Raw genomic sequence first — 12,034 nt, 5'->3', positions numbered from 1 at the left:
CTATGTAAACCATTAGACAGGGTGCATGTCACCATTCCCGCAAATGGTGACATGGAATCCTGAACAAGGGCAACCTTTCTCACACCCACCTCATGCAATAGCATGTCCATTTTCCCAGCCATTCAACTTTGGGGTGGGGGTTAAGACTACCTCCCACCCCCTACGCAGGGATTCTCTTTCATGCTTCACTCTGCTTTTGCTCAGCTCCTTCTATCCTGCCCCCTTCACCTACAGCCATAGCTGACCACAAGCTGGACCTAAAAATCTTTCAATTCCACTGTGGGCTGAGGCAAAGGCTGAGAAATATATGTCTTCATAGGCAGCCATTCATCTTTAGTTGGCCGCATCTCTAAATTTGTGCTACTGGTGAGATTGTTTATAGTCAAACCCCACCAACTAACACCACCACTAGCTCTGTTCCCTTTTTAAAAAGGCTGCTTCTCACCACAAGTCCAAGGCTATGCTGGGAGCACATGCTAATTATTCAAATGAGCATTTAGCACACTATCAAGAAAACCATGGCTAAAGGGCAGCCTTCAGTGGACAAATCCACATCTGAGCAAAGAAAAATGTTCAAGACAAGTCTGCTATGATTTATAGGTTTTGCTACACTCATTACATCTGACAAGCCTTCAGTTCACGCTCTGCAACAATGACCTTTTTTCCAACTGACTCTATGTCTCAATTTATTTACAAGAGAGAAAACAAGGTGGGGGAAGATGCTCTAATTTTTACTTACGTTATAATGAACTGATCCTGTCCATCAAAAATAGTCACAACTTAAAATAAGACACTGGAAGATGTGACATTTAATAATCTATAAGCTTTTACCCACGGTTACGAATCTTTCTTATGAAAATTTAATCATTTCTACATCTAGCAAATTGTAAACGAAATCCCTTTCATGTCTTTCAAAGTCCTTTTTGTTTATTGTCGAGTATTTTGTTCTGTGGTGATCTGGTGATATTTAAGATGCTTATTGTATACTTCAAAGGATGCATGCTCAAGTCCTAATATTGCCAGCTGGCCAAATGCACCAACCTCAACAATGACAGACTTTATCATCCTTGCTGAGAACTTAAGCACGAGTAGTTTACTGTGTTTTCAGAAAAATGAAAGCCTGACAGGTGTGTCTCACTCTGCTGTATGAAGTTTCGGTTTATACTGAAGCTACATTTAGAATTGTCATGCAAAGGCTGCAGCATGAATTAACCAGGTTTCCTGACTAAAATGGCAAGTGTGGGAGTAAAAAATAACGAGGAGGAGGAAAGTGATGCAACTAAATACCAAACAAACTTTAATCCAACTGTAGCCTTATGCCAATTATTTATGGTAGTAGATTTTCTCAATGTATTCAAAAAATGTAATCAATTAAATTTTGCATCTTTGTAATTAACTGAAGCATATATAGGGCAGCACGGTGGTGCAGTGGTTAGCACTGCTACCTCACGCCGCTGAGGACCCAGATTTGATCCCGGCCCTTGGTCACTGTCCGTGTGGGGTTTGCACATTCTCCCAGTGTCTGCATGGATCTCACCCCCACAACTCAAAGATGTGCAGGGTAGGTGATTTGGCCACACTAAATTGCCCTTTAATTGGAAACTTTTTTAAAAACTGAGGCATAGATTAGAATTTATCATTAGATGAACATAAAATGGGCAAAAGCATTTAAATCTGTGCGCACATCAGGATTTGAGTGTTTAAATTAAATTCTGTCAGCAATGGTGATCAATATTTTTTTTTAATTGCTGCAACTTTGAATATATTTTAATGAAAGATTCTTGTCACCAATATGCACGAATGATGAGAAAGAAATTATCATCAGAAGACTTAGGAGCAGGAGTAGGTTAATCAGCCCCACCAGTCTGCCCCACCATTTAATAAGATCACAGTTAATTTGACTCCACACCCCTGCCTCATCAAGTCCCCTCAGGATCTTAAATGCTTCAATGAGACCACACCTTCTTTATCTAAACACTAACGTGTATGGGCCCAACCTGCTCAACCTTTTCTCATGAGACAACCCCTCCTTCTCAGTAATGAGTCGAATGAACCTTCTCTGAACTGCTTCTAATGCACCACTTTTGATTTTCTAAAGTGTGGAGACTAAAACTGTACAAACTATTCCAGATGCAGTCTCACTAAGGATCTGTACAGGTGTGGCAACAGATCCCTGATTTTACACTGGATTCCGCTTGCAATAAACATCAACATTTAATCTGCCTTCCTAATCACTTGTTGTACCTGGACACTAACTTTATGTGATTCAGTAACTAGGACACCTGGTACCCTCTGGACCATGGCGTTCTGCAGCCTCCTTCCATTTAAATAATTTACTGTTTTTCTATTCTTCCTGCCAAAGTGGACATATTCACATTTTCCTATATTATGTTCCATCTGCCAAATTCTTTGCTCACTTACTTAACCTATTACATCCCACTGTAGACTCTTTATGTCCTCTTCACTACTTACTTTCCTCCCTATCATTTGCATAGTACTAGCCATGTATGTTTTGGCTGTGATTTCAGTAGAAATAAGTTTGCAACATAATCTGTTAAACTTTTAGATATTGTTGATGTTAGTCATATTGTGTTCTGCAAAATGATATACACGTACTAAATTACATTTTAATGACTAAACTGTTTATTTTTTTAAATGGGGAGGGAATGTAGTATTCTTGTAATAATCAAGAATGTTCTTGATTAATAAGGGGATCAGGGGTTATGGGGAGGAGGCAGGAGAATGGGGATGAGAAGAATATCAGTCATGATTGAATGGCGGAGCAGACACGATGGGCCGAGTGGCCTAATTCTGCTCCTATGTCTTATGGTCTTATGTTGTTATCCTGTCTTCTCTGGCATTGGGGAGATGTTAAATAATGTTGTTCAATAATGGTTCCCTGCAGTTGTTGAGCAAATGTTGGTCTTGCTCAGTGCAAAAAACAACATGGTAAAGCACAACTTCCTTCACCTGATTCGATCCATGAGGGCCAGCAGCAGAACACACAAACACTGGCTACCTTCCTCCTACCATCTTGTTTCCACATCAGAGCATGAACTCTTCACTTCAGCCAGCTCATCTGCAAATCTTTTTGTGGGCAGACAGAATTTGAATGGGAAATATTTGGAAAGAATAATTGTGGTCTGCTTGAGCCAATGACCTCACTGCATAGTGACCGAATCTGGTATGACCAAGTTTCCAGCTTTGCTAATCTCGTTACCAAACTTGGAGTTGGAAAGGTAGAAAATAGGAGCAGGAGGAGATCATTTGGCCTTTTGAGCCTGCTCCACCATTCAATATGGTCATGGCTGATCCTCTATCTCGACTCCATACTCCTGCGCTCTCCCCATATCTCTTGACACCTTTAGAGTCTAGAAATCTATCTATTTCCTTCGTAAGTATATTAGCACCCTCGGTTCATGAGCAAAAAAAGTTTTTTCTTGCTAACTGGTCAGCCAGCTAACATCATTCACTTAAACTTCCAAACTACTGCCAAATTTACAAAATGCCTGAGGTCTAAAATTAATATTTGGTTCAGAAGGCTTGCATCAGTTACTAATAAAAAATAACACACAGGAAATTAAGTATAGTCCATCCTAGCAGGCTCTTTCTACGCAAGCCATTCGGCTTCCGGATTCATTCTATCTCTATATCATACAATAGGTTCGGCTCTTCCTTTGGAAACTGACAGTGGTTTTGTTTTGGGTCCATTTTGGTCACAACTGACAAATTCAATTGACCTTTCGCAAACCACCCAGTAACCACAGTACTGGTAAACCTAGTAAAAATAATGTTGCAATAAACAGTAAATTCTGTGTACCATGTTTTTTTATTTGCTCATGGGATGTGGGCATCGCTGGCTGAACCAGCATTTATTGCCCATGTCCTGAGTGGTTTTAAAAGCGTCAACACATTGCTGTGGATCTGGAATCACATGGAGGCCAGACCAGGTAAGAATGGCAGATAACCAGATGGGTTATTTTACCACAATTGACAATGGTTTCAGGTCTTCATTAGACTTTTAATTCCAGATTTTTATTGAATTAAAATTTCACCATCTGCTGTAGCGGATTCGAACCCACGTCCCCAGAGCATTAGCATGGGTGTCTGGAATACTAGTCTAGTGACAATACCACTGCACCACTGCCTGCCTCTCCAGTAAAAAACCCTACCATTAATGTAAAAAAGGCAGTGACAGGGGCTATTGCGCACCTCATTTTCAAACACCGAATGTCGCGATCATTATATAAACAGACCTTTTATTTACCAGCTACATTCCAAAAATTAAAACATTAAAAGAAACTCTCTCATTTTTTTTTTAAAACGAAAAACTGCCCATGATCAAAATGAACATTTTCCTCAGATATTTGTGGGGATGGGGGGAGGGGGAATCTCTCCCTGCAGCAATACGGCACTCACCTGGAAATGTGCAGTTTAAATGGAAGAGTCTTCAATCCAAACAAACTGAACATGACGGAGACCAAAAGAAAAAAACAGCCTGCCGCAGATCGCGAATGTTTCCGGCGCTGCTTTGAAAACCGACAGTAGCATTTAGGCTGGTGTTAATAAACAGTCGGTTGCGGGGGCGGGGGGCGTTGTTTTGTTCTGTAGATCCGTCAAACAGCACCTTCGCGCTGCTAATACTGAAAGGAGGGTATTTTTGTCGGTGTTTGGAAGCTCTTGTGTAAACTCTGCCTGCATCTCCAGTTCGCCCACACAGAGAGAGGGAGAGAGGTACAGTTACAGTGAAGACAAATGTAGCTTCTTGTTTGTCAACACAGTTCCCGGAGCTGCAGTTAGCCAGTCAGTGACGGGGTCCTCTCCTCTCCCAACATGACAGCGAACAGCTCATACTGCCAGCAATTTGCAGGGATGTCTGAGGGCGATTTTTAATCTGCAAACCGTCTTGTTTCGTGTGAAGCTGTGACGGTGGGAACTTGCGATACATTCGCTTTATTGTTTCAGTTCAATGTTTCAAATGATTCCACCCCCGCCCGCCCTCAAACGATAACTAAACAGAACACACTTTCCTCAACACATTTGCCATGGTTTCAGTCGGGGAGCAAGGTGAATGGGGCTCCTGTCTTGGTGGTCAGATTTTTATTTTAACGTATTCTCGGTATCTGGTCAAGGCCCCGATTAATGGGATTGCTTCGCGCGTTATCAGGAGTCTGGGAAACATGAACACGTCGCATGCTTCATGCAAATGGCAAAGGGAAGAGCTGGATTTCCACAAGATTGCGACTCCCCAGTTACCTAAACCCTTGTAATTCTTTCAACAAAAGAAAGTAAAGCGAAATGGGGTTGACTTTTTAGTCAGCGGAAGGAAAATAGACCGAATGGCCCTTGGGGGGGGGGGGGGGGAGAGAGAGAATCGCCAGCAATAATACTTGGAAATGCGAGATATGATTTTTTTTTAAATTAATAAACATTCTCTCGTAAATACAGGGATGGAAAGAGATCGCCTTTCTCCAATTCCTAATTCACAGACTGGTGACAATGTCTCAGGCTGCCTGCTGTACACTGGATATTTGGTAATTAGGCTTTTTTTTAAATGAAGGATTCCCGTCCATGTTTTGTTTTGACACTTACCTTCCTCTCTTCATTCATTCCCGATTTTTCAAGCTGCAGGACATACAGTATTTATACAGCAGCAGCTTCGCCTTGCATCAGCGTCGGCTGGTTTCATCTCCTTCCCAGCCTGGCTTGTTAATGGTTGCTGTTGGGGGGGGGTGTTTAAAAATATATATATATATATTCTAACAGTGCGTGGTTATTTGATGTCGGGATGTGGATTGGGATCCCTCTGACTCCTTCACCGCTGCCGTAGGCAGGAGAGGTGACAGGCTGCGCACGCAGCGCCCCACCACACTCTCATCAACATCCCGCCCATTGAGAATCAGCCCCTTCCATCTCTGACAAACCCCTGGGCACCCTCCCCCTCCTCCAGCCTTCACTCTCACCTTATCGAGCAATGTTTCCCTGGAAATATAGCAGCCCACCTCATTCCCCCGTAAGCCCGTGTGCTGAGGGGGTCATAATAGATTTCTCATTTCTACACATCTATTTCTTTTTAAATCGACTCAATGTTTGGGGTAATGAAAATATTTTATTTTTGAACACCCGGGCTTTTCACAGTAACTTCATTTGCAGCCTACTCGTGACAATAAGCGATTTTCATTTCATTTCATTAATCATTACCTCCCTCCTACTTCCACGCCCATTGCACATTCCACCTCATTATAGTAGCTGAGGGATAAATGAATCTCAAAACAGGTCGTTGTTATAATCCGGGAAAATAAAGACCCTAATGATTAGAAATAAAGACAATTGTAGTTGGAACTTCCAACAACAATTGTATTTTCATAAGTCTTCATCCTAAATTTTCCTAAATGTATTAATGATGTCCTATGTGTCAACTATCATAAATATTGATATCTCCTCTTTTTAAAGCTAATGTGTATGCTGTGTATATATAAGCATATATATATATAATCAAACATCTCATCATTAGTAGTGTCAATGCTGCTTTCCCAGTTACTGTTATTTTTATGCTAAAAACAATTGTTCAAATGTTGGGTTCTCCACTGTAAACATATTTTCTCCTGATGTTAATTGACCTATGGTCTATTTCCAAAATGTGTTTCTTTTCTTATTAACCCTATCATATGATTCTACCATGGAATTTTTGTTTGAACATTGTGAATTAAACTTTGATTTACATTTAACCAGCTCTGGATGTGCATATTGCTGTGCAATGTCAGAAAGGGTTCCACTTCCCAATGCCAACATCATCCACCTTGATGAGTACTACATTTATTTTCAACATCACATGCATGCTGTAAGGATTATTCTACTAGCCACAGAAAAGGGTACTGCAGAATTTTCTTCTTGCTGTTGCTACCTCTGCAACCTCTTTGGTAGAAATCTTTAGTTGTCTTTACTAGTCAAATACACCTCCGCAGTCAAAGTGTCAGTGTTGGTGCAGTGGTAGTACTCTTGCTTCTGTGTCACCTGAATTGCTTGTAAATTGCATTGGGATGTCCTAAGGTTATGAAAAGCACAAAATAAATTGAAGTGCTTTCTGTCTTATCTGGTTGAAACAGCAGGATCCAATATTGTACGTGTGTGCGCTGAGGTGTACTTACTTGTGTGTATGTAAGAACCTTAAGAAGATATGCCACAGATATTCCGTGGCTAACAATCCTGCTCTCTGGTTTATGGTCACCTTGAAACTCTGACTGCATTCCCCTTTGCTCAGTAAAAAAATATTTTGAATTTGAACTTGTATCTTTCTTTAGTTTCTCTTCCATCTCTCCTCATACTCTCTCCAACCTGATATGGTAGATGCTGTAGATCCTACTGAGGATGCTGGAAGTCTGAAACGAAAACGGAAAATGCTGGATAAACTCAGCAGGTCTGGCATCATCTGTGGAGAGAGAAACAGAATTAACGTTGCCTGTCCAAATCACTCTTTTCCAGTGCCCTGAAGAAGAGTCATACAGAGTTGAAACAGTAACTCAGTTTCTCTCACCACAGATACTGCCAGGCCTGTTGAGTTTTTCCAGTATATTCCCTCTTCCTCCAACCTCATCCTGCCCATGAGACTTGCCTCCTTATTCCTTAATCCAATGGCTGTCAAACAGCTGATCACGCAACTTCAATTCCTGGCTCCAAAGCTAGCTGATTTTGTAAATGATTCCTTCCCTCCAAATTTGCCATCATTATTCCCCCCAACTTAAAAAAAACACACCCTTGATCTCTCTGTTCTTGCACTATCACTCCTCTTGCCTTTTCAGAATCTTTGAAAATGTTCTCTAAATTTGCGTATTTCTTCCCTGCATCTTCATGTTTGAACCCCTCCAATCAAGTTTCCTCCAATGCCATCGCAGTGAAACCACTCTTATAAAGGATACAAAAACATCTTATGTGACTGTGACCATGGTAAACTTTCCTTCCTCATACTTCTCTATCTGTACGTAGCCTTTTTGAGATAAATGACCACACAATCTTCCTCCAACATCTCTCCTCCATTGCTGACCTGAATGGTACAGTTCTCTACCTTGTTCCATTGCTATTTGTCCAGTCATGGCCAAAGAATCACCTGCAATGGTTTCTCTTCCCAATCACACACCATTACATTTGGAGCCAGAAGAATATAAGGAATAAGAACTGTTGGTCCTTTGAGCCCACTCCACCATTCAAGAAGGTCATGGCTGATTTTCTACTTTGTCAACTTCCTGTTCTATTTCTATATCCCTTTTCATGTTCATTTATGCGATGCGGACATTGTTGGCGAGGCCAACATTTGTTGGCCATTCTTAACTTCCCTTGAGAAGGTGGTGATGAGCTGCCTTCTTGATCCGCTGCAGTCCATATAGTCCCCACAGTGGAAGAGAGTTCCAGGATTTTGACCCTTAATTCACTAAATACCGAAAAATCAATTCATCAAATTTATTAATTTCCACAGTGATCTATCCTTGACCCCCCCCCCTACAATTTCTCATCTACACGTTGCCCTTTGGCAATACATTCTGAAAATACAAGGTTCTATGTCTATGTTGATGACACCCAACTCTAACTCACCAGCATCTACTCTGATTCGTCCACTGCCCTGATTTTTCTTCCAGTAAAATACTGAGAGTACCAAAAGTCCAACATCTTTGACCCCCAACACAAACTCCATGCCTAAGCCCCCAGCCCAATCTCCCTCCTTGGAACTATCTCATCCCTAACCAGGCTGTTCACATTTTTGGAATCTTAGTTGGCCTTGAGCTCAGCTTCTGACCATATTTCTCCTCCATCACCAAAGTAGTCTACTTGCACCCTAGTAATATTGCACAATTCTGATACTCCCCCACCTGTAACCCTCACCTATTCCTATGTTACTTCCAGGCTCAACCATTCTAATGTTCCCAACATCCACTCCGTGCAAACTTCAGCTCATACAAAGCTGTATCCAAACTCTCACCATGCCATTCATCCATTACCCTTATGCTTGCTGACCTACATTGGCTACTAGTCTGGCAATGCTTCAAATTTAAAATTCTCATCCTTGTGCAGAAATCCCTCCATGGACGCACTCCTCCCTATCTCTGTTACTCCTACAACTCTACAAACATCTGAGAGCTCCACGTAGTTCCAATTCAGGCCTCCTGCACATTCACAGTTTCCTTTGCCTTACCATTGGAGGTTGTATCTTCATTGTGCCGGCCCTAAACTCTGGAATTGGCTCGCTGAGCTTCTTTGCCCATCTGGGTTCTGAGTGTGGCCCACGAGACATTTTATTGACCGTTGCCCACGTGCAGGGTTGTCACATTCCACTGATTTCCATCCACATAATTTTTTTCCTTCCAGTAAGACTGAAGTGATCCACTCGTAAAGCAAGAGCAAGTGAAGTGAGGGGTGCGATTATCCGGCCTCGTTGTGCCCGGGCTCACTGTAACGAGGCCGGTGAATAGCGGGAGAGGCCAAAAACAAGATCCGCGTCGGGCGCCAAACAGTTTGCGATCCCATAGGCAGAATTGGGATCTTGCCATAGCGTGGCGAAAAACCAATTATCACCACTCAAGCCCCAATTAACGAGAACCATCCCATATCCAATAGCCTCCCGCCATTCAGCACCTCACGAGCACGTGTTCATGCTGGCGCAGATTAGTACTCCTTTTTAAAAGCATGAACATGGTGGAAGGGCTTCTGTGGTGAGCCGAGGAGGTGAGTAGCCATCTTTGCTCACAGGCAAAGAGCCCGGGGTGCTGGGATTGCCACATCAGTGCTCGGCAGGTGGTGGGGAACCCTCCGCAGGGGTAGGCTGCCATGGTGGGGTGGGGGGGAGGCACTGGGGGGGGGGGCAATCACTCGTGGCATCACCATGCCAACCCCTGGATCCAAACCCCATTCCGGGGACAACCCTTGTCCCTGCCCGTCTGCCCCACTGACCACCCTTAACGCCCACCAACTGCTGAGGCCTCTGGCCATATGGCTGAAGGCTATCGCACATAGGGAATTGGCAATCGTGGTTAAGTGAGCACTTGACACATGCCAAATGGATTCCTGTGAGTGAGCGAACCATGTAGTATGTGGGAGCCATTGCCTCGCATCCCAATCACACCCTGATGCCTGGACACTGTGCTTGACACTGCGGGAGGCAATACCATACACACAACATCCGAACACCCAGGGGATGGGATATAGTTCCAGGGACGTATCCACAGCCGGAGGGTGGGTGGGTACCATGAGGAGGGGGAGCTGCCTCGAGAGATGGGCAAAAGATCCAGGGGTCAGCTCGCAACGCGGAAGAAAGTGACAGAGGCATCATAATGGTTGTGCAAAAAGATGTTTAATGCGACACCTCCTGTCTTGCCTGGGGGCTCCAGCCTCCACCTGATGTACATCTGGTGGTGCTCACCAGATTGTGCTCCAGAAGCCTGACCACAAACATTTCCCACCAAGGTGCGTGTATCTGCGCTGGTGGAGGGTGGGGATGACAGCTCTGCCGCGACCACAGTGGCATCCTCGGAGTCTCCTTCGAGATATTCTCCAAGGAGTCAGGAGAGGTGGCCACCCAGAATGGGCTGGTGCCGTCAGCTGGAGGACCTGCGGGAGAATGGACATGTGGTCAGTGAGAGGGATGGGTCAGACAGTAAGGCAATCACTACTCACATTTAACAGGTCTCCCGGGTTGAGCCCGGTGGTTCCTCACCTCTGCGGCGTCCGCTCGCCTCCGTGTGGGTGACCGCTCTGTCCTCTGCCACCACAGTCACCAGCAGGGCCCACTCCTCGAAGGGGTGACGATTCTTATGCCTGGCACCCCTCCGCCAGTCTGGGCCCTCTCCCGCCGATTCTGGGAGAGCTTTTCTTGAGGCGACACAGAGAGGGCATCATTCGCCACACACATGGTTCAGTGGTGGGAGAGGGGGTGTGGAGGTGGGGTGGGGGGGTGGAGGGCTGGTGGGGATCATTTGGAGAGTTGGGGGCTGGATGCCACCTTGAGGGGTGGGGGTGGAGTGAGGGGGGTGTTGGTGTCTACTCATTCCTGCTACCTGGTGTAGGTCATTGACCTTCTTCCTGCACTGCTGGCCAGTCCTCTTGATCATATTGTTGGAACTAACGGCTGCCGCCACCTCATCACAGGCAGCACTGGCTGCCTTGCGGCTCACCCTCCGGGACCCCAGGGGAACAGGGCATCTTTCCTGGCCTCCATCGCGTCCAGGAGCCTCCGCAGGTCAGCATCCCCGAACCTTGGTGCTGGTCTCCTCTGCACCATTGTTGCGAGATGACTGGGGTTGGCTGAGCAAGTGCAGTTTAAGTGCTGCTCGACCTTGTTAGCGGGGTGTTGGCGAGCACGTTACTGGCGAATCAGCTGCGAGGTGTTATTTGTGGCGAGATGCCCATGAGGCCTCGTTAAGTGGACCAATTAATGTTGAATTGCGTTGCCGGTTTCGCTGGGCCGAGGGCCGGGAAGCTCACGGCAATTCCCGCTCGCTTCCACACTTGAAAACTTTTCCAGAGAATCGTGCCCGAGGTGTAAGCTGATTGCGCACAACACTGACTGCGAGAGCTGTGCACTCCCTCTGCATCCAAATTTAATCTTAATCATGGGGTCAGGATTAGTGAACAAGCCCAATTTCAATCTTGAGGCCCACTGAGATGAAGGGGGGCCACTCATGCAGCCCACCCACTAGCCTAGCTTGCCCATCACCGGTCTAGTGTTTTTAATTATTTTGTTATTGCTGCAATTTCTATTCTAATTGGAAACATTGATGGGAACTTTTCCCAAAGTGTCCCACCTCTGACCAATTGCAATCTGATCATTAAAGTACAAAGTTGTCTTCTGTGACAGGCAAATCCCCTCAGCAAAAGAAAATGTGTCTGTGCACAATAAACACAATGTAGGAAGCAGCTGGGTAATTTCGTTAAACAAACCAAGTCAGCTAGGCCTGCAGAAAATACATGGGGCTAGATTCTCCGATCCCTGACGCCAAAATCGTATTCAACGAGGGGGCGGAGAATCCCCGATGACGACAAAATCGAT

General features: G+C 44.7%; 1 protein-coding gene and 1 long non-coding RNA gene across 12 annotated transcripts in view; one reads left to right on the top strand and one right to left on the bottom strand.

The window, feature by feature from the left end:
• LOC140428103 (retinoic acid-induced protein 2-like) overlaps positions 1–5,730 on the bottom strand; it is a 123,419-nt gene extending 117,689 nt beyond the window's left edge. For 5 of the 11 annotated variants that reach the window (XR_011948708.1, XM_072514165.1, XM_072514169.1 and 2 more), the window contains exon 1: positions 4,420–4,740. Coding sequence is in view for 2 of the 11 variants with exons in the window: in XM_072514167.1 (XP_072370268.1) it covers positions 5,593–5,610 (18 nt within the window). In the remaining 9 variants the exon portion in view is untranslated. Of the gene's footprint in view, positions 1–4,419; positions 4,741–5,592 lie in introns of those variants that run through there. The other 6 variants (XR_011948707.1, XM_072514163.1, XM_072514168.1 and 3 more) reach the window with 4 other exon arrangements.
• On the top strand, positions 5,435–6,728 carry LOC140428105 (uncharacterized). Its single transcript, XR_011948709.1, has 2 exons — positions 5,435–5,534; positions 5,626–6,728. It is a non-coding gene; the product is annotated as an uncharacterized lncRNA (long non-coding RNA).
• The last annotated feature ends 5,306 nt before the right edge of the window (positions 6,729–12,034 follow it).

This window comes from Scyliorhinus torazame, chromosome 8 (genome assembly GCF_047496885.1).
Source record: "Scyliorhinus torazame isolate Kashiwa2021f chromosome 8, sScyTor2.1, whole genome shotgun sequence".
NCBI lineage: Eukaryota > Metazoa > Chordata > Chondrichthyes > Carcharhiniformes > Scyliorhinidae > Scyliorhinus > Scyliorhinus torazame.
This window is presented reverse-complemented; position numbering and strand designations above follow the sequence as displayed.